This window comes from Oncorhynchus mykiss, chromosome 13, assembly GCF_013265735.2.
Source record: "Oncorhynchus mykiss isolate Arlee chromosome 13, USDA_OmykA_1.1, whole genome shotgun sequence".
NCBI classification, from domain to species: Eukaryota; Metazoa; Chordata; class Actinopteri; order Salmoniformes; family Salmonidae; genus Oncorhynchus; species Oncorhynchus mykiss.
This window is the reverse complement of record NC_048577.1, coordinates 13,752,120-13,774,219: the sequence shown is the minus strand read 5'-3', so window position 1 is coordinate 13,774,219 and position 22,100 is coordinate 13,752,120. Positions and strand designations below refer to the sequence as shown.

Genomic DNA, 22,100 nt, shown 5'->3' with positions numbered 1-22,100 from the left:
AATAGGCTGTGTATGTAGTAGGCCCTTACAATATGCTGTACATGCAGTAGGCCCTTACAATATGCTGTACCTGCAGTAGGTCCTTACAATATGCTGTACATGCAGTAGGCCCTTACAATATGCTGTACATGCAGTAGGTCCTTACAATATGCTGTACATGCAGTAGGTCCTTACAATATGCTGTACATTCAGTAGGTCCTTACAATAGGCTGTGTATGTAGTAGGCCCTTACAATATGCTGTACCTGCAGTAGGTCCTTACAATATGCTGTACATGCAGTAGGTCCTTACAATATGCTGTACATTCAGTAGGTCCTTACAATAGGCTGTGTATGTAGTAGGCCCTTACAATATGCTGTACATGCAGTAGGCCCTTACAATATGCTGTACCTGCAGTAGGTCCTTACAATATGCTGTACATGCAGTAGGCCCTTACAATATGCTGTACATGCAGTAGGCCCTTACAATATGCTGTACCTGCAGTAGGTCCTTACAATATGCTGTACCTGCAGTAGATCCTTACAATATGCATAGAAATATATCATGCTTCCTCTGCCCTCCCTCCTCCCTCTCTCTCTACAATGTCCCTCCTGTCGCCTCTCCAGTCTCCCCACTCACCTGGGTGTCCTGTGCCTCTGGTCTCTACGTGGGCTGGGGCTCTGGGTCCTCCTCCTCGGGGCCAGTAGCACCTCCGCCCCCTCTCCCTCTGACCCCAGGTCCAGTCTGGGGATGTCGGCCAGAATGACGTAGTCCTCTATGGTCATCCCCTGGGAGTCCACTGAGGCGGTTCTCTTGGGCTCCTCTTGGGTCAACAGGTACTCCAGGCCCCGTCTAATATTACTCTTGCTCCTGTCACTGATTGGCCTGTCATTCATTTCCATGGTCGCAGGGCAGGGTTTCAACGAATTGGCAAGCAGCTGGGAGTCGATGCCTAGTCGTGGTGGGGAGGAGCTACAAGAGAGGGCAGGGCTTAGAAGGGAGTGGGAGGAGCCACGCCAGGAGCCTGGAGGGAGGCTGGGGTTGGTTTTAGGGTGGTGCATCTCTGTCCGTTCCTCTCTAGCAACCATCTCTGGTCTCCTTGAGTAGCTCTGTGCTGTGTCAGGTCTGGTGTCGCTATGCTTGGTTTCTGTTTGGGGTGAATGGCTGTGTGTACCATAGCCACTTATAGGGGGAGAGCATTCCCAACTATCACGACTGCAAGTGGTTGGAGAAGGGTTTTTATCTGTTCTGGGCCGGGGGCTTCGAGACCGTTCGTAGGAGTTTGGCTGCAAGGCTGGAGAGTCACGTCGAGAGATGGAGTCAAGATTTTTGTACAGTTTTTCAGAGTCCAAACTGTGACTGTTTGAGTTGTGGGAGGGACGTCTTGACTCCCTTGACTCTCTTGACTCTCTTGGCTCTCTTGATCCTCTTGGCTCTCTTGATCCTCTTGGCTCTCTTGACTCTCTTGACTCTCTTGGCTCTCTTGACTCTCTTGGCTCTCTTGACTCTCTTGACTCTCTTGGCTCTCTTGACTCTCTTGGCTCTCTTGACTCTCTTGACTCTCTTGGCTCTCTTGGCTCTCTTGACTCTCTTGAATCTTGATCACGCTCATTGGCGTAATGCTCTGTTTTACAATTTCTTACATGGGAGGAGTCAGTGTGTTTGTAGGAGGCCGTGTTTCGAGACGGGGAGGGGTGGCGAGACACGACAGAACCTTGTCTGTGAGAGGGACTGGACCGTCCTGACGGATGACGAGACAAGGAGCGAGATGAGTTAGATGGAGCGTGAGAAGGAGCGTGACTTTTGGAGTGGGAGCTTCTACGTTGGGAGGACTCAGATCGTGATTCAGCAAGTTTATACCGGTTTGGGCATGGGGAGCGAGGGCTAGGAGACTGATCTTGAGAATCAGTGCCACCACGTCTGAAGTTGGAATGACAGGTGTATCTCTGCGGAGACTCACTCCTCCAGGTCTCCTGCTGGAACGTTTCATCGCTTCTCCTCTGGGAGGGAATTCCGAGATTCACATTCCGGTAGGGGATGGAGGCTTTGGGTTCTGGGCTGTGGTTGTTGGGGAGCGGATGGCCCCTCTCATAGTACCGGTAAGGCCGTTTGGATACACCCTCCACCTGAGCCTGGGGACCACCATCAAATAAGGCTTTCCTGTCCGGAGAGAAGTAGCCGCTTTCTCCTCTTGATCCTATAAGTGAGGAGCAGGGACATGGCATGGTAGATCATCCATTTGATTGAGCCCCACTCAAATGGAAAGCAAAGACACATTTAAATGTTTAACTGAAAAATGACAATAACATTTTGAAGTACAATTGAATTGAATGAAAATTGTATCAGCAGTCCCAGAAAAAATGTCTGTCTGTAATACTGTGAGCTGGTCTGACCTGAGGGTCGCCTGAACCTCTCCCGACCTCTCTTCTCCTCCATCAGTGAGCTGTGTGGTGGTCTGTGGGGAGAGGGGTCCACCCGGGTCATCTCTGGCCCCGTCACACAGCACCCTGCTGGGGTGCTAGAGCCACTCCTCCCTGGGTCTGGCAGGAAGTCCCACGGGTCCTCCTGACTGCTGGGTGGAGATATAGAGGGAGGGCATGAGGGACATTGAAAGGGGTACACACACTGAGTTTGGCACAATGTACTGTAGAACTAGTTTAAGAGAAATCACTACCTGATTGTAGAATTGCATTCAAATATAATGTTATCTAACTGTTCATTACATTTTTATAAATCACTTTAAGTATACCTTAAAGTAGTGTTACTAAAATCAACTGCCAATGACACTCACACTCACCTGTGTACCGTGTCAGAGTCACAGATATTGAGTTCCCAGTCAGGACTCGGAGTGTGAATTAGGCTCTCCTGATAGGTCCAGATGCTCCTTGTGACATCACTGTAGCTGGTCACCTCCGACAGGAAGTCATGATTGTCCTGATTCGTGAAACGGGACACATTTCGTCCAATCGTTAATAATTCAGATAATGTCAAACTGGTCCATGGCTTTGTCAATTCAGCAAACCATCTGAGATGTGTAAAAGTTACTTTTAAGGCTTGGTACACAAAGTATGTCATTCTGTTGTGTTTTCAGAAAGTTGCATAGTAACGTGAAAGTACAGTTGGAGACAAGTCAAACAAATTCAAACATGCTGCAGTGTAGATGTACCTCTATGGCAAGACAGTCATGACCTAGTGTGACCAATGACATTACAATGCTTAAAGATTAATTCAACGAATGAGTTGAAACCACTCTCAAGGTCAATTCAACAAGCATGTGATAAAGCATCAACAAGTAAAGTAAACAAACTTCAGACAAAATGGCAGCCTGTGGAATAAATGAAAAGAAGCTAACTTTCCGTATAACTCAAAATGCTTACTTCTTACTACACCTGCTTGCAGAGCTTCCTTGGACGTCCCTTTACAAATCTGCTGTTAAGACAGGCTGCAAGTGGCAACAACAACAACTTCTCTCCTCCCTCTCCACCCCCATCTACCTATCCTCTCTTCACCTTGTCCACCGGAGCTAATACATTAGGCCGGCAAGGACGACGGTAACACAACCTCTCCCTGGCCTTGCTCATCATTATTTCATTGGTCTGCTGCTCTTCCACAACCAGAATCCACCCATCCTCCTCTCAACCCTTTCGTGATCCCTCTTTCATTTCTTGCCCTCCCCACAACACACAAAAGCCTTTCTTCTTTTTTGACTTTTGATCTACTTGTTGTGTTGTGAGCAGGCGTGGATTTCTATCTAGAATATTCTGTTATTTTGAAATGAAAGGATTATTCAAATGAAAATAAATATTAGTAGAAGTGTACTTCTGGTCCAGGTTCATCCATAGAGCTGGTGTTGTGAATGTGGGTGCTTGTGTGCATGTGTTGTTTGAGCATATTAGATTACTCCAATGACAGTGAAGATTAGTAGAAGTGTATTTCTGGTACAGGTCCATCCTTAGAGTTCAGTTGAGTGGGCTGGTGTCTGTGTGTGTGTGTGTGTGTGTGTGTGTGTGTGTGTGTGTGTGTGTGCTTGTATGTGTTGTGTGTGTGTTGTGTGGGTGCTTGTGTGCAATGTGTTATGTGAGCGGATTAGATTACTATCTTTCCCTCAAGGGATGCAAATGAGCTTTTCATTAATTAATGATAGAATAATAATATAATCAAACGCCAACCTGTGTGTTCGTCAGTCCTCATCACACCTACAGTGTAGCTTATATTAGAATTACCCCGCTTGGTGGCTTTATTTGTGTTCATTGCATCATTATGTTGTTTAATATGCACCTTTGTTTCATTCAGAAATGGTTACTCCTCGTACTGCCACTTGGGAAGATAAAATGAACGTCTTTGGAAGTGTTTCAAACGTATACCACAATTTACTGTACAGCAAAGGTAATAATCCAGACCTTTTCCAAACCCAATAACCCTTAACAGTCATTAGCCGTCCATCATCCATTTCCCTCAACACTAGCCCCCCCCTGCCTGGCTCACCTGTGAGGTACTGTTCAGGTGCATGTGTCCCGGGCGCAGGCACGAACCACAGCGGGAGGGGTCAAAGGTGTTGGGTTGGAACTGGTGGCAGTAAAAGTCGTCAGCACAGAGGGGCATGATAGATCCTCAGATCAGGTGAACACCCCTATTTTACTCTGATGGTACGGCCCAGTGCAATGATGCACTATTACAAAATCCACCTACACAAAGGTGGTACATCCTGATTAGAGGTGGGATAACCAATCAAACCATATAATGTATAGACAGCACATAGTAATGCAGTATGTCAAGAGCAACACTATACAGACGTAGGAACTTAATTTGAGTCAGTTTACTACAGCAGGAAAATAATCCTGCAGCAACAGGAAATGTGAATTATTATGTGGATTATAATTCATGGACAGTTCTGTAGTGGTTGATACATTTTTCCTTTGGGCAAATTTAGTCTGAAATGTCAAAGTGGAAATTACTAACTGATCAAATTAAGATTTTACATCTTTAGAATTGCATTCTGAAGCAGAATATGGACCACATCGGTCATTTGCATGCATTGACCTGTAGCGGTCTTTACACTGTAATGTAATTCAATAAAATGCTTCAGGTAGTGGGTAACTTCATCTCATGGTTGTGGCCAAACAACATCCTCTGGGTTCCTTGAGGTGAAGCAACAATTACTTAAGACGGCGACTGAGTGAAACAGAAACCACTGTTGATGGTAGGCTATACCTTTACAGCGCTGTACAAAAATAGTTTGACACACAATACTATAACCATAACACAGTAACCTACAGCCATTTTGTTAATAAAAGAAACACAAAGACTCAAAAGCCCAGTCTGTCTTTGCCATGCTGGTATTATGATATTAAAAACACTTCAACGGTATTTCTAGAATTTTTAAATACCTTATGACTGTTAACTCCGAGTTCATTTTTATCTGCAAAGTAACCAGCACAGGTCATACACTTCATACTCTCAGAACTCATCCAAGTCTGGGTGAAACTGGCGTGGGTATAACTGCCATTGTGGCTCTGTCTTTTGTCATGTTAAACATCAACTGACTCTCATTGGAGCCAACATGGCCCATTGGCCCCCAAAGGTGTGTATCAGATGTCATCAGCTTTAGAGAGGGAAATATGCAACTGGCTCCACTGGATAGATGTCATGTGGTGGGCCTGTTTTGCAGATGGCTGCTCTGAGGGTTACAGACAAGCGCGAGCGGTCACCTGTAAAACTCTGTTTACTAGACATAGACTGGACCATAGAGAGGCCATCTTCTGGGGAACAAGAAATACATGTTGAATCTTGAGTTGGCATTCAACTTGATTCAAAAACAAGATTAACCGATGAAAAACGAACCCGTTTAAATTGAAGAGTGAAAAAATAAACGTGGTACGAAAGAAGTCGAAACCATCAGATTTATCTTTTTTGAAATGCCTGGTGGGTCCTTAATGTTGCAGGGCAGGTCGGCTAGTAGAGTATCTATGTCACTACCTACCTGAGGAAATGAAAAGGAGTATGTACAGCATCTAGCCTCACATATGTAACCTGTCTAGGGGCCCTTTGTGTGTGTATAGAATATAATATCAGCTGTGCTATGCTGAAAACAGAGCTGTTTCCATAGATATACAGTCAATTGTATCTCTCGTCCACTGGGGGACAGCAGTGTCCAGAGAAGCCAGCAGAGGGGGCCAGAAGTGTCATCAGGATCGTATTGGGAGGCCAGGAAGCACACACAGGCACACATACGCATACAGGAGAACACATACACACATTGACAAAGACAGACTATTCCCACAGTCTCTTAGTGGATCATATACTCTCACTTGTCATTCACGCTGCATGCTCAGCGTAGACTGTAGACCATAAAGGCTGTGTATTTATAGATGTACTGTATGTTTAAATAGGTGAAGTGAACACTGACTGCTCTGGATCCTGTAACAGGGCCAATTTATCACTGTGTGGAATAGTCTCAATTCAAGCTCAAATTAGCTGTACCAAAAGTTGCGTATGATTAATTGCACTCTCAGAAATTGTAGTTTTGAGAAGTTTACCTGTAATACTACTCTCAGAGAATATTAACCCCAAAAAATCTTTCAAATGAAATGTCACCCTCAGGATATTAATAACAGCATGTTTGGCAAGAAAATGTTGCAGGGAGTTATTTCTGCCCAAATCCTTTTTCCGCTGAGCGTCCTAGTTGCATAGATACACTCTGTTGCTCAGGCGACAGTTGCCATGGTGAGAGGAGATTTAGTAACCATGGAAATATGATCGCCAAAGAAAAGTTCAGCATCCCACCAACTTGAAGTTGGCATGACTGACTTCTACAAATGTAGATAGATTGTATTTTCATGAATGTATCTTCTTAAATCTGCATATCTTTGGTAGTAGAATGACTCGTGCAGGTCACACGCAAGGGTGAAATAGAACCAGATCATCAAAAGACAATATTGTAAGTACCGTATAAAAGCATTCAGAGAAAATGTCATTCTCCGAAATGACATTTCAAGCAATACAACGGTCCTTCTTTAGATTAGTTGAGTATCTGGAGCATCAGCATTTGTGGGTTTGATTACAGGCTCAAAACGGCCAGAAACAAAGACCTTTCTTCTGAAACTCGTCAGTCTATTCTTGTTCTGAGAAATGAAGGTTATTCCATGAGAGAAATTGACAAGAAACTGAAGATCTCGTACCTGCAAAACACCCGTCTCAACGTCAGTGAAGAGGCGACTCAGGGATGCTGGGCTTCTAGGCAGAGTTGCAAAGAAAAAAAACACATCTCCGATGTTACCAATAAAAATAAAATATTAAGATGGGCAAAAGAACACAGACACTGGACAGAGGAACTCAGCCTAGAAGGCCAGCATCACAGAGTCGCCTCTTCACTGTTGACGTTGAGGCTGGTGTTTTGTGGGTACTATTTAATGAAGCTGCCAGTTGAGGACTTGTTACGCATCTGTTTCTCAAACTAGACACTCTAATGTATTTGTCCTCTTGCTCAGTTGTGCACCGGGGCCTCCCACTCCTCTTTCTATTCTGGTTAGGGCCAGTTTGCACTGTTCTGTGAAGGGAGTAGTACACAGCATTGTACAATATCTTCATTTTTTCTTGGCAATTTCTTGCATGCAATAGCCTTCATTTCTCAGAACAAGAATAGACTTACGAGTTTCAGTAGAAAGGTCTTTGTTTCTGGCCATTTTGAGCCTGTAATCGAACCAACAAATGCTGACGCTCCAGATACTCAACTAGTCTAAAGATGGACAGTTTTATTTCTTTTTTAATCAGGACAACAGTTTTCAGCTGTGCTAACATAATTGCAAAAGGGTTTTCTAATGATCAATTAGCCTTTTAAAATGATAAACTTGGATTAGCTAACACAACGTGCCATTTGGAACACAGGAGTGATGGTTGCTGATAATGGGCCTCTGTACACCTATGTAGATATTCCATAAAGAATATGCCGTTTCCAGCTACAATAGTCATTTACAACATGAACAATGTCTACACTGTATGTCTGATCAATTTGATGTCATTTTCATGGACAAAAAAATGTGCTTTTCTTTAAAAAACAAGGACATTTCTAAGTGTCCCCAAAATGTTGAACGGTATTGTTCGTGTTTGTCTCACCTTTCCATCTTAGTGTGTAGCCCAAACTGTTCGGACGCTACAGACAGAAGTTGGCAGATTAGCGGTACCAACGTCAGATGAGTCCCCGTGATGCGGTCATGGAGTAAAACGGAGAACACCATCCTGTTCGTAAGAGTCTCATCTTTCCATAGAATGGTCATATTCATTCAGACACTACAGAAGTTTTCATGAGTAGACCGATCTCCAGGATGTCTCATGGTCTGACAAACACCGCTGTAGCTCGGTCACCTTCCACCGCAGACGCTGAAAACCGGCATTGGTGGTTGCTGTGGATTGAGACGCAGCGTAAGCAAAAAAAAAAAAACGGACATCTCTATCTTAAACAGACAGGTTTTGATGGGGATTTGTATTATTATGCTAATTATATTTCCTCGTGGCGCTGATATTGAGTCTAGCTTTAAAGGGATGGACCAGTACCAATTCAGTGCAATGCAAACTTTTTATTGGCTACTGAGCGAACTGAGAACATTTGAAACATACTCATCTTTTATGGCACTGCATTGCCCATCTAATGGCCTAGACTAGCTGACCAATCACAGAGGACCAGCCTTTATTAAACTAAAGTGGAACCCACACGCCTCAATGCCTTGGTTTCTTGAAGCACTGGAGATATCTGAGAGACAACTCTTTTGCAGGTCACCAAATGTCCCTTCGCATTGCTCTGAACTTAGTGAGATAGATTTGGACTAACATCCCCGCTGAGGTTACATCATGAGTCCCCGCTGTGCCCAGTGTTTGAACTATATATATATATATATAAAACTGCTATCCACCACCCAAGTGCCTCATTCCCCCTCATTTTCACACAGAGATCTGTACCCATTTTGCAGTTTGTTCTAAATTCAAAGGGAGTTAATTTAGCATGCCTGATCTTCTTATGCGTGCAGCATCACTTGCCTTCAATTCCTAGTCTGTCTTTCTTCCTAATTTGGAATCAATATAGACTTAATTATGTAATTATTACCCAACTATATGCCTGTAATGTATTCCCCCTTGTGTAGTAATACTGGCCATTCTGTCCCTCTCTTTTCTTCAGCCTCATTTCTTAAAAACATATTGACCTGGATCTGCTGGCTGTGAGGAATGAGGCGGCCTCCTGTTTCTAAGTAAATTGGCTCTCACCGCGTACGGGGAGGGAGTCATCGGGACTGGAGCAGAGTCGAAGGAAAACACAAAATAGCGTGTGTCAGTTCAAACACTACATTTACATTTAATAATGAAACTAATACCGTTTTTAAGGATATTGTTTATTATTTTGGCCGCAGGTCAAATTTTTATTCATGTTGCTGACCTAAAAATCTCCCAAAAGCAGGTCCAGGTGGAAATAGAGAAATAGATGGAGGTGAAGGAGAGAAAGGTGGAGAGAGAGAGAGAGAGAGAGAGAGAGAGAGAGAGAGAGAGAGAGAGAGAGGGAGAGAGAGAGAGAGAGATGCAGGAGCAGTGGCTTGATGCCTTGAGCAAGGTGTGCTTATGAAAAAGAGTTAATATCTTATGTGATATCTTACTCCAGTCAGCCTCATTCAGACAGATTATGGTTATTAATACACAGACACAGAGATGGTCATTTCATTTCTGTCAGTGGGGCAGGTGTAATGGAAGCAGTCTCCGATCTTCCCTTCTCTTTGTTTCAGTCAGAATATCATAGAGTAGAGTAGAATAGAGTAGTGCAGAATACAGAGTTGGGTAGGGTATGGTAGAGTAGAGTAGAAATACCTGGATTCGATCAACAAATCAAAATACACCTACTGTATCCCTACTGTAACGTTTCCTTGTGTCTTTCCACATTTATTTAGGCCTAACTACTCCCACTCAAAACAACGGTAAACAAACAGCAAGATAACTCCCCTATTGTCATTAGTTGCAGCATCCTTGTTCCTCTATCTTCTAGAATCTAAACCCACCCACACATTTCTTCCCCACTCCCACCCCATTTAGGGCTCTATTCAATCCTTATCGCAGAAGTTCAGTGTTAAAGTGTGGTTGACTCGCAGCTTGGTTGACTCGCACTGACTCGCAGCATAATTGTCTCGCATTAGCTGAGACTGCATTCACAGTAAATGCTGAATATGTCAGCTCAATAGGAAATTGCCTTTACATTTCTATCACACAATCTGTAACGGTTCAGCAATACAGATTGAATAGAGCCACTAATCCCGCTTGGCCTTGTTGATTCACCCCGTTTCTCAGTCTCGCTCTCCATCTCTCTCTCATTCTATCTCTTCCTCTCTCTGTCTCCCACCTTTCTCTCCCTGTCTATCTATCTATCTATCTATCTATCTATCTATCTATCTATCTATCGATCTATCTATCTATCTATCTATCTATCTATCTATCTATCTATCTATCTATCTATCTATCTATCTATCTATCTATCTATCTGTCTGTCTGTCTGTCTGTCTGTCTGTCTGTCTGTCTGTCTGTCTGTCTGTCTGTCTTTCTTTATCCCTCTCTCTCGGTACATTGAACACCCACCACGTTTGGCTGAAGAGAACTTGGGTTTTAAAAAGAAATTGGTTCAACTCTATAATTTTAGCTAAATGTTTGCTTCAGACAAGTAAGAGAGAGAGAGAGCGAGAGAGAGACAGAAAGAGAGAGAGAGAGAGAGAGAGAGAGAGAAAATAAGAAAGGTATCCATAGAAACTATCGAGTTGCATATAATTGTGGTCTGTCTGGAATACTATAACTAACTATATTTCCCTGCAAAAAAGAGACATTGCTGATGCCAATACAAATATTAATGATAAATTAAACTATGAACAGTAGCGTCTTTGATGGAAATTAGAAAGTTGGATGAACTTATTGCAGCTAGGAGAAAGTTCTGCAGGTCGCTAGTTCAGTATTCTCCCTGTGGTAAAATATTGCTCTAATCAATGACAAAGCAAATGAGGTGGTTATTGTTAGCAGGGTGCTGAGACTGGTCTGGAGGCTAAATGTATGTGACAGCCAGCCAGGCCACGGTAGGGTGGTGGTAGTTCGAGGAGTATCCGTTTTCCGTTTTAGTAGTTTTCAGCACCTCTGCCCTGGACAGCTCCACAATGCAACACTGGGATCCGATTTCAATTGCCTGTTCACACTAGGTTACTAGGGAGACTTGGTTTCTTACCCCACACCCCCTCTTCAGTTGGTGTGTTACGTATATATGTAGAATCATCATTTGACCAATTATCTCGCTACAAAATAATCCTGCAGCAACGGGATTTGAACGTTGAGTCTGTCATGTTGTTGGGTCGGTGGTTAGGACATTAGCTGGCTAAAAGTAGGCTACATGAAAAGTGCAATACTGTTAATATAACAGTGTGTTAGTGTGGGTGTTCAGTGGATTTATGTAAATCACGAAGCTCGTCTGGATTTCCTGCGGTGCAAGAAAATTCCCAGCCACAAAAAAAAAAGAGTGATCAAATTAAGCATCTGTATTTGTAAATGCGACTCTAACATTACAGGATGTCTGTAGTTGTCAACAAAATGAATATTTAATCAACCACCGTCCTGTCATTAACTTTTTTATTAGGCCTATTTCCATAAATCTATTCACATTTCAATAATGCAGCTTCAAACTCGCACAAAGACAGGCAGCTCGCATGTACAGCCGAACACTGATCCAAATTCACTGAAAATCCGAGCAATGCATAGCAACCTGTTTTCTTCTCCGGAGGCCAGTCTAATAAAAATCTGTGGCGCGGGCGTTAAATAATAGGGAAGCACACCTACACTCTCAGGAACACAACTCCACGTAAACGGGGACATAATCAAAGTGACAAGCGCTCCATCCCTCCCGCCCGCCCTCTCTCTCCCACCCACAGCTAGCTAGGGACAGAGAGATGTGCCGTGCGCACCTCACATACACAGGGTTCGAGCGCTTATTGAGTCAAGTGCGAGTCCAACAGAGAGAGCGAATGCGAGCAGTTGAGTGGGATGCAAGGAAGCAATAAAACAGAACATTGGAAGAACATTAGGATTCAAAGACAAAAAGTTTCAAAATGAACGTTATGAGACAATGAAACGGGCTGCAAAAAGGAATTCGTAGAGAGAGGACAGAACATTAAGGATGTGTTTTATTTTGTATTTTGGAGAGGATGTCAACGTTGTTTTTCCAAGTAGCTAACAACATTGCCATTCAAAAGGTGAGTATTTATTCTAATCGTTGACAGTTTTTTCAAAGGCCAAAACACTTTTCCATTGACAGGAGAAGTTGTCATGAATTTGACCTGTTTTTCTTTTAGATTGGCCAGTTTGTTGTTTTTAACATGCAGCGTTTCGACGAAGCTCACTTCATACACTAGTTAAGGCCTCGAAATAAACTGCAGAGTAATCTTGCCTGTTTTCACCAGTATTATGTCACGACATGAACTCCTCGCCTTGTAGAGCCCAGTGAAACCTGTTGTTTTCTGCTGTTCATTGTCTTTCAGAAAAACACTGTAAAATGATCAATGAATCCGCTAACGTAACGCATTGTTCTGGCCTATAATGTCAATCAACTGTAAATGATGCGCAGGCAAATCCTAATTGTGTGACATATTTTATTGACTAGGCCGTAGGCGATGTGGCATGCCAGTTTGGATATCCTGAGAGGTTTGATTAGCAAGACTCGAAATTAGATCAGATATGGACACATAATTCCCATATTCAGACATTCTTATTTCCCATATGCGCGGGAATAGATTTCAGCACTGGACAGCTCTACACGTCAGCATCAACTTTGATATAGTTTAGTAAGTGCGTAGGCCTACCCTGCACTGTGTTGTAAAAAAAAAAGTATAATTTGAGTTTATCATTGGCTATTCAAAGAATGGGATATCTCGTCATCCCATATTTTTTCATAGATATGGGAAGGACATGTTTTTTTTACACAATCATGTGCATTCGTGATAGACCTGCAGATCGTGCATATTTGAATGAGATACTGTGTTCATAGAGCTCCCATCAAAGCCATTCAAAAAAGACGGACATAACTTTCCCCCCGTCCTATTACTTGCCTACAATAACGTCTGCCATAATCATGTAGAACAATGCTTTATTCAGTGATGACGACGCCACAACGCCACCAATCACCGCTAAACCGGATCAAAAGTAACACCCCATCCTCTGATGTCATAATCTCTATACCCCCTGTTCTCCCCTGACAAGCGGATGCCCTGCCCTGTGCTGTCACCTAAACTCTTCACTTTCTTTTTCCTTTCTTTCTCCCCTTTTAATGTCAGTCTCAGATTAAAGAAGAACATTTAAGCCAGGTCGCTTGACTGCATCCACCTTTCATATCACAGTTTGGATTAGGAGATTACCACACACGCACATGCAAACGCCAACGCACCTGCGAACACACACACGAGTGCGCGCTCACACACACACACACACACACACACACACACACACACACACACACACACACACACACACACACACACACACACACACACACACACACACAAACTTTCATCCATTCATATTCATTTCCCCTGGGATTAAGTGTTTCCGGATTCAAGGCATATCTGAGCTGCATATATATATTGACAATTTCAGGCCCTAAATGTATTGTGTTGTGTGGAGTTCTGTTGTGGAATAGGTTATGGTGTGGAGTAGGTTATGGTGTGGAGTAGGTTATGGTGTGGAGTAGGTTATGGTGTGGAGTAGGTTATGGTGTGGAGTAGGTTATGGTGTGGAGTAGGTTATGGTGTGGAGTAGGTTATGGTGTGGAATAGGTTATGGTGTGGAGTAGGTTATGGTGTGGAGTAGGTTATGGTGTGGAGTAGGTTATGGTGTGGAGTAGGTTATGGAGTAGGTTATGGTGTGGAGTAGGTTATGGTGTGGAGTAGGTTATGGTGTGGAGTAGGTTATGGTGTGGAGTAGGTTATGGTGTGGAGTAGGTTATGGAGTAGGTTATGGAGTAGGTTATGGTGTGGAGTAGGTTATGGTGTGGAGTAGGTTATGGTGTGGAGTAGGTTATGGTGTGGAGTAGGTTATGGTGTGGAGTAGGTTATGGTGTGGAGTAGGTTATGGTGTGGAGTAGGTTATGGTGTGGAATAGGTTATGGTGTGGAGTAGGTTATGGTCGGGGTGCTCAGTTGGTAGAGCGTGGCGCTTGCAACGCCAGGGTAGTGGGTTCTATTCCCACGGGGGACCAGTATGAAAATGTATGTATTCACTACTGTAAATCACTCTGGATGAGAGCGCCTGCCAAAATGTAAATGCGCTGAAATATCTGGGTGTTTGTCTCTGTTCTGTGTGATTCAGTTTTACCCACATTAAAGTGAATCAGTCCTGTATGTGACTCAGTCACTCAGGAGAGCACTTACACCTCTGGTGTCTCTACCCTCTGGCTTCACCTCGGCGGCGGTGCCTCGTGCTACATCATCCCCGCTCGACACGGCAAATCAGAGCGTCGAGGAGGGGAAAGAGGTTCCTATGGAAACGGCTAATAACTATCATCAACATTTAATTACTCCTGCTCTCCCTCAGGGACTAGTGGTTCCTGACTGTCTCTGGTTGCGTCCTAAGTGACACCCTATTCCCTATATAGTGCATTACTTTTGACCAGAGCCATATGAGATGTGGTCGAAAGTAGTGCACTATGTAGAGAAAAGGGTGCCATTTTCTTCCCACCCTCTATATACAGTACCAGTCAAAAGTTTGGACACACCTACTGATTCAAGGATTTTTCTTAATTTTTTTGTACTATTTTCTACATTGTAGAATAATAGTGAAGACATCAAAACTATGAAGTAACACATATGGAATCATTTAGTAACCAAAAAAGTGTTTCATGGTTGCTGCAAAGAAACCACTACTAAAGGACACCAATAAGAAAAAGAGACTTGCTTGGGCCAAGAAACACGAGCAACGGACATTAGACCGCTGGAAATCTGTCCTTTAGTCCGATGTGAGACACATAGTAGGTGAGTGGATGATCTCCGCATGTGTGGTTCCGCATGTGTGGTTCCCACCGTGAAGTACGGAGGAGGAGGTGTGATGATGTGATGGTGCTTTGCTGGTGACACTGTCAGTGATTTATTTAGAATTCAAGGCACACTTATCCAGCATGGCTACCATAGAATTCGGCAGTGATACTCCATCCCATCTGGTTTGCGCTTAGTGGGACAATCATTTGTTTTTCAACAGGACAAGGACCCAACACACATCCAGGTTGTGTAAGGGAGTGATGGAGTGCTGCATCAGGTGACCTGGCCTCCACAATCACACAACCTCAACCCAATTGAGATGGTTTGGGATGAGGTGGACCACAGAGTGAAGGAAAAGCAGCCAACAAGTGCTCAGCATATGTGGGAACTGTTGGAAAAGTATTCCAGGTGAAGCTGGTTGAGAGAATGCCAAGTGTGCAAAGCTGTCATCAAGGCAAAGGGTGGCTACTTTGAAGAATCTCAAATATAAAATATATTTTGATTTGTATAACACTTTTTTGGTTACTACATGATTCCATATGTGTTATTTCATAGTTTATGTCTTCACTATTGTTCAACAATGTAGAAAATAGTACAAATAAAGAAATAACCTTGAATGAGTAGGTGTGTCCAAACTTTTGACTGGTACTGTATATTCTACAAAATGTTCCAGATCTGTAGTACATCTATATGTCTTGGAAGCCTCCGATGTTGAAGATGCTGATATGGTTAACAGTATGGCTGCATTCTGAGTTTCACATCTCAATGGGAATCAGGTTGACTCGAAAAGACTACTGTTTCCTCAGTCTGTGGCGATGGATTCGTTGTGATCTGGCATTATCCCATAGACTCTCAAACTGAGAAACTCAAGCTGTCACAGTCTTCCATTCATATGCATGATTCTTCTCCTCCAACCTAACTCAGATACACATTCTTGTCCAATCAAACTCCCAGGATCCTCGGGAAGTGGTATGGAAAGACTTGATACGTGTGACCCTGGTTAACACTGTGTACACTAAACACTCCTTAAGACACAGTGGAACTGGTGTGTTGTCAATAATGTGATGTCAGCCCCCTGGATCTCTCTCTCTCTCTCTCTTTCTCTCTTTCTCTCTCTCCCTCTCTCTCTCTATTTCTATCTCTCTCTCTCTCCCTCTCTCTTTCTTTCTTTCTTTCTTTCTTTCTCTCTTTCTTTCTTTCTTTCTTTCTTTCTTTCTTTCTTTCTTTCTTTCTTTCTTTCTTCCTTTCTCAGCCCCTTTGGTCCAGCTGCTACAGTGGTTGATATGTAACAATGCTGACGTAATATATCCCAGCCTCTTACTGAGGATTTAAGTTGGGAAGGATCCTGGATCCTCAATCCGGCCAATAAGCACATGGCAGGAACAACATCTGTCCATCTGCTGTGTGTGTGTGTGTGTGTGTGTATTTGGGAGGGAAGAAAATTGACATAGACTGTCACGCAAAGGTAAAAAACAACCCTGCTAAATCCTGTCAGTCTGTGGACTGTGTGTGTATGTGTGTGTGTGTATGTGTGTGCACTCGCGCTCGTCTGTGTGTTTTAATAACTCTGTGTCGACGTGTCAGTTTCGTTGACCCAGCAGTGATGTCACAGCGCCTTAGTAAGCTACTGCCACTATTTTTCTACACATAGCTAACTCCACACCTCACTTCAAACCATCCAGTGCTGCTGTTCTATAGCGTGCAGCTACAAACCTGTTACGGCTGTTATGCAACGCTTTCCCTTGGTCGCCCTGATAGTCTAGCGATCACATAATGGGTACTAGCTCTAACCCACTACGTCACCCGGCCTCTAACCCTGTCATCAAGCCAAACACCAGATCAATTGTTCCCTTAACAGGAGTTCAGCACAGATTCCCCTCTCTTTCAGACCTTTGGCCCCTCCTATGTCTGTTAGTGTGTTCCACCCCATGCTGACATAAAGGGGCCTCAGGCGACCGGCTACGAGGGACTCAATCTATAACCATCATGATGAATATTTGTCTGTTTTTCTTCACGCATGAAGAGAGTTGACGATCCCACCCTCCTCCTGCATGACATGTGTAGATGTAGGAATACTGTGCATTGGGTGCTGTGATTCTGAATGACCTTAAACATTCATACTGTTCTCTGATTTGCTGTCATTCCAGGAAATGCATCAGAAGGAGGCAACGCTGATATCTCCAAGGGGTCCTTAGACCTGAGGCTGTTGTCCTCCTGCCCCTCTGCCCACAGCCTCCTACCAAGCTGGTCTCTTTTAATGGTTGGCACTGGCCACCGCGGCCCTGATTACTGCCCACACAGACACAGCCTGATGATCACTGGTGCCATGGGAGCGGTGCGAGTCAACAGGTAGGACCGGGGAATAGGACAATCAGCTCCTTTTCTCCCCCTTTTCCTGCCTCTAAATGCCTGTCCTTGTTGTCTATTCTTGGACTGTAAAACATAGGGAAATCATGTTTTTTACTGCACTGGGCCTTTAACTCTTAAACCTGCCATGTCTCCTTCACCCTCCTATCTAAACTTGTGTGTTTTGTTTGGGTTTTTGTTTCACATCAGATACAGCATCGTAGCCACCGATGAAGACCACTTCAAGATCTCCACCCTGGGCCTCCACAATGGCCATGGTCCCCTGATGCACCACAATATGACTGGGAGGGGTATGGGGGGCGGAGGAGGTGGTGGTGGTGGAGGAGGAGGAGGTTCAGAAGGAGGAGGAGGCGGCAGCTCCCTAGCCCTGCGAGCAACAGAGTCTGTCCACAACGGCCGCCAAATCTCCACGACGGGGCCCAACCATGTCCGGAGCCGCTTCGTGAAGAAGAACGGCCAGTGCAACGTGGTTTTCCACAACATGGAAGACAAGACGAAACACTATCTGGCCGACATATTTACCACCTGCGTGGACATCCGCTGGCGTTACATGCTGCTCCTCTTCACCTCTACCTTCCTGCTCTCCTGGTTCCTCTTCGGGGTGGTCTTCTGGGGAGTGGCCCTGGCCCATGGGGACTTCGACCTTCGACCCGGCCTGGGAGAGGGGCCTCTGGCCGGCTTGGAGGGAGGAGGGGTGGAGTGGAAGCCCTGCATCCTACACGTCCAAGGCTTCGTAGGGGCGTTTCTCTTCTCCATAGAGACCCAGACCACCATTGGGTATGGGTTCCGCTGCGTCACCGAGGAGTGTCCGGCGGCGGTGGCTACGGTGGTGGTCCAGTCCATTGTGGGCTGTATCATCGACTCCTTCATGATCGGAACCATCATGGCCAAGATGGTTCGACCTAAGAAGCGGGCGCAGACCTTGCTGTTCTCGCACCACGCGGTAATCTCCATGCGGGACGGGAAGCTGTGCCTGATGTTTCGCCTGGGGAACATGAGAAAAAGCCACATCGTGGAGGCTCACGTCCGGGCGCAGCTCATCCGGCCGCATGTCACCGCCGAAGGCGAGTACCTCCCCATGGAGCAGACGGACATCGACGTGGGCTACGACGAGGGCCTGGACCGCCTCTTCCTAGTGTCTCCACTGGTCGTGGTCCACGAGATCAACGAGAACAGCCCGCTGTACTGCATGAGCAGCGCCGACCTGACGACAGAGGACTTTGAGATCGTGGTGATACTGGAGGGGATGGTGGAGGCCACGGCCATGACCACCCAGGCCCGCTCCTCCTACCTGGCCAGGGAGATCCTGTGGGGCCATCGCTTCGAGCCCGTGGTCTTCGAGAAGGAGCACCGCTACCAGGTAGACTACTCCCGCTTCCACAAGACCTACGAGGTGCCAGCTACTCCGCACTGCAGCGCCAGGGAGCTCCGGGAGATGACGGGCCGATCCCGCTCCCCCTCGTCTGCCTCCGGCTCTAGTTCTACCCGGTCAGTGTCCCCTCTCGGTCCCAAGTCCTCTGGCCTCCACCTCTTGCCTCCACACTCCCCCAGCGCCTTCTGCTACGAGAACGAGGTGGCCCTGTGCTGCGGGGAGGAGGAGGGGGAGGAGGTAGGGGAGATGGGTGTGATGCTGGGGGGGAGGGACGACGGGGAGGGGGAGGAGAGGGACGTACAACTAGACATCTTCCAGGAGAGATTTCAGAACCAGGTAGCGGTGGACATGAACATGCTGTGTGTGCTGGACATAGACAATCAGATTGACAGGCTGCAGCCGGCTATAGCTCTTGATGCGCTGGGCTTCAGGAGGGAATCAGGAGTGTAGTGACTGATTCACGCTATAGAGTCAAACTGAGACAAGACAATCCTGGGCTGGCCTGGTTACACATCCACTATAGTTGCTGGAACTGTGCTAGAAAGGATATTGTGAGAAGAAAATGTCCAAGCCAGCCAGGGCCGTAGCTACATATGAGGACACTGAGGTCCAGACCTAGTTAATAAAAAAAATAATTTAAAAAAATTAAATGTATTTTTGGGGAACTCATTCGGGGTCTCAACTTGCTGTTGAGAGTTAGAATAGTAGAATACACAAGGTGCGATTTTGAAACTTGGCTGCCCCAGTTTTTCTCTGTCACTCACTGACAGTCACTCAATTAGCCCATGTCATTAAAAATAAAATTAAAAAATAGTTGAATTAGTCTAGTTAGTCTAGACTGAACTTGTAGTAATCATGACCAAATGACTGACTGGGCACATAGGGCCCAGGGGACCTGACCTCCAGGGTTCCTCCATTGATTTTGTTAGTCACTCTCACTCAGACATCCTATTAACCATAAGTCATGTAAAAATGTGTAGAATTGCAGGAACATTTCAAAACTTTTTTTAATGCTTTACCATTTGTTCATAAAATACTTTCTGCTAACAGATTCCCTCAGTACCTAAATTATAGTTTTTAATCCTGGTGCTGAGCTAATTGTGTAGCTAGGCGATGCGTTTGTAGATCGACTGAGGTGAATGAAGCATCAGAAACCATAGTGATAATGGCTTAGGTCGTGTTTTTTTTGCTCTTCTCCAAATAGCATTTTAGAGTTTTTTTAATTGTATAGAAATGCAGTAAAATGTCCTCACTAACAGTCAGACCCTGGCTACAGCCCTGAAGCCAGCACATTGTGGTTTGGGTCGGCCCTGTAGTGTGAATCAGTCATAGAAGACTCTCGTGTCTAGTGTCCCGAATGAACTATGTGCCCTTGGTACAGTTCCTCTGCTTTTTTGTGTATCCAACCAAAGTCCTCACAGAGAGAAGGAAAGAATTCTGCAGCACAGCGAAGAAGGAAGGTTGAATGACCTTATTATTCTCTCGAGTTTCTTTTTGTTTTTAAACATAGTTGTGTTCAAGTACATGAGTCTAAATTAGCATTTTATAGCGCAAGACTTAAATACATTCTTATTGTATTCAATATTCAGTTGTATATATTCTCTGGAATAATATTCTTTGTGAAGTGACTTTTGGTTCCATTCAACCAAATCTTGTTACAGTTTTTCTTTTCATTTACAGATAGCTGTCATGAGTCATTAATACTTTCAAAACCACAAATTAAGTTGATGTGGTATTAAAAAAGTATTTTCTGTTTGTAAATATATGATTTTTCATGCTTAGAAACTAGGGCCGGGATGATACCAGTATCACGATACTCGTTAATATTGTGTCAAGGAAACAAAGCATGACGTGGATTTAACTTCTTCAGGAAAACATCCGTAATGTTGGAAACAAACCTCATTATGTTGTCATTCAGAGTCACATTTATTTATTTTCCAAGCTATAGCACCCAATAATTTACATACATATTTTAAGAACCAAAGAGTTTGGTCTGCCTTGATGTTTCCAATGAATATTGCGATACTGGTAACATCACAGACCTATTAGAAACCATGGTAATTTTGTCTTCCTGCTTAAGGTATATCACTGTTAATGTTTGATACATAAGCTATGTATTCCAAAATTAGAAAATATTTTATAACTGAAAAATAAATGGAAAAACAATGAATCTGAACAGAAACTGAGTTGGAAATAACATGTATTGTGCAGATAAAGAATAACGAGCACTTTACTCTGTATTTTATCAAAAGGAATGTCTAAAAAAAAGATATATATATTTTAATTGCTGTTTTGTATGAATGAATAAATGTCTAGTAATAATAAAAATAAACAAGCAGCAGTAGCTGTTCTGGTTGAGACACTCTGCTCTGTTCTCACACAATATTTTCCCATCAGTCCCAAAGGTCAAAGGTCAAACTGACCCCATGTTGACGTCCACCTGTTTCTGACTGCTCATTGGTTGGCCTGGTTTGGGGAAGTGTGTGTGATGTGAAGGCAGCGGGTTGTTGTTCTCTAGCTCAGTGACTCAGAGGTAATCCCATACACACACCTGTCTTTCTCTCTTTCTAAACCAAAACTGGGGTATTACCCCAAATCGGTGTCGTACTCAAATAGCTCAGTACAGAGAGTTTTTACTTGGCAGGTTGTTTTTTAAAACGTCCCAGAGAGTGAGGGAGGGTTAGATAGAAATAGAAATAGATACAGACTGGAGAAGGACATACTAGGCCGAGGGGAAGTAGGGAGGGAGAGATAGAGAGAGAGGGGAGAGGAGAGGAGAGAGAAATAGGGAGAGGAGAGGAGGAACAGCTTGCTAACACAACACAGTCGTTTACTGTACCTACCCAGTTCACCACTAGGGGGCAGTGAAGACTGCTCCACCACAACAGACCAACGGAAGAGAGAGTATGGTATACCAGCTCCCTCATGTGGTAAATTATCAGTCAACCATAAAATTTTTTTTAAAGAAGACTAGTCACAAAACCTTTATTTTCTGAAGTGCTAAGGCTCACCGGAACACTTTATTTTCTGAAGTGCTAAGGCTCACCGGAACCCTTTATTTTCTGAAGTGCTAAGGCTCACCGGAACCCTTTATTTTTTGAAGTGCTAAGGCTCACCGGAACCCTTTATTTTTTGAAGTGCTAAGGCTCACCGGAACCCTTTATTTTTTGAAGTGCTAAGGCTCACCGGAACCCTTTATTTTTTGTATATGAAGAATTTAATTCCAAAACAATATCCCTTTTCAGAAATGTTAGTAAATCAACTTTTATTGTTTAAAGATGTTATGAAAGAGATTGGTGTGTTTTTTCACTGTCTAATCATGTCATGGGGTTGTTCAATGACAGACATGTATTTGTTT

The 22,100-nt window shown here is 44.2% G+C and overlaps 1 protein-coding gene across 1 annotated transcript; it reads left to right on the top strand.

The window, feature by feature from the left end:
- The first annotated feature begins 11,971 nt into the window (after nucleotides 1–11,971).
- Nucleotides 11,972–21,124, top strand: LOC110485689 (ATP-sensitive inward rectifier potassium channel 12-like). The gene is made up of 3 exons (XM_021556807.2): nucleotides 11,972–12,232; nucleotides 17,151–17,352; nucleotides 17,560–21,124. The coding sequence occupies exons 2-3, from the start codon at nucleotides 17,261–17,263 to the stop codon at nucleotides 19,190–19,192; spliced, it is 1,725 nt and encodes a 574-aa protein (XP_021412482.2). The 5' UTR covers nucleotides 11,972–12,232; nucleotides 17,151–17,260; the 3' UTR covers nucleotides 19,193–21,124.
- Nucleotides 21,125–22,100: the final 976 nt, after the last annotated feature.

What these genes read in the sequence shown, in the direction of transcription:
- LOC110485689 (XM_021556807.2), top strand. Translation starts at nt 17,261, where the DNA reads ATGGTTGGCACTGGCCACCGCGGCCCTGATTACTGCCCACACAGACAC. An exon ending in GGAGCGGTGCGAGTCAACAG is followed by an intron (nt 17,353 to 17,559) that starts GTAGGACCGGGG and finishes GTTTCACATCAG; the next exon opens with ATACAGCATCGTAGCCACCG.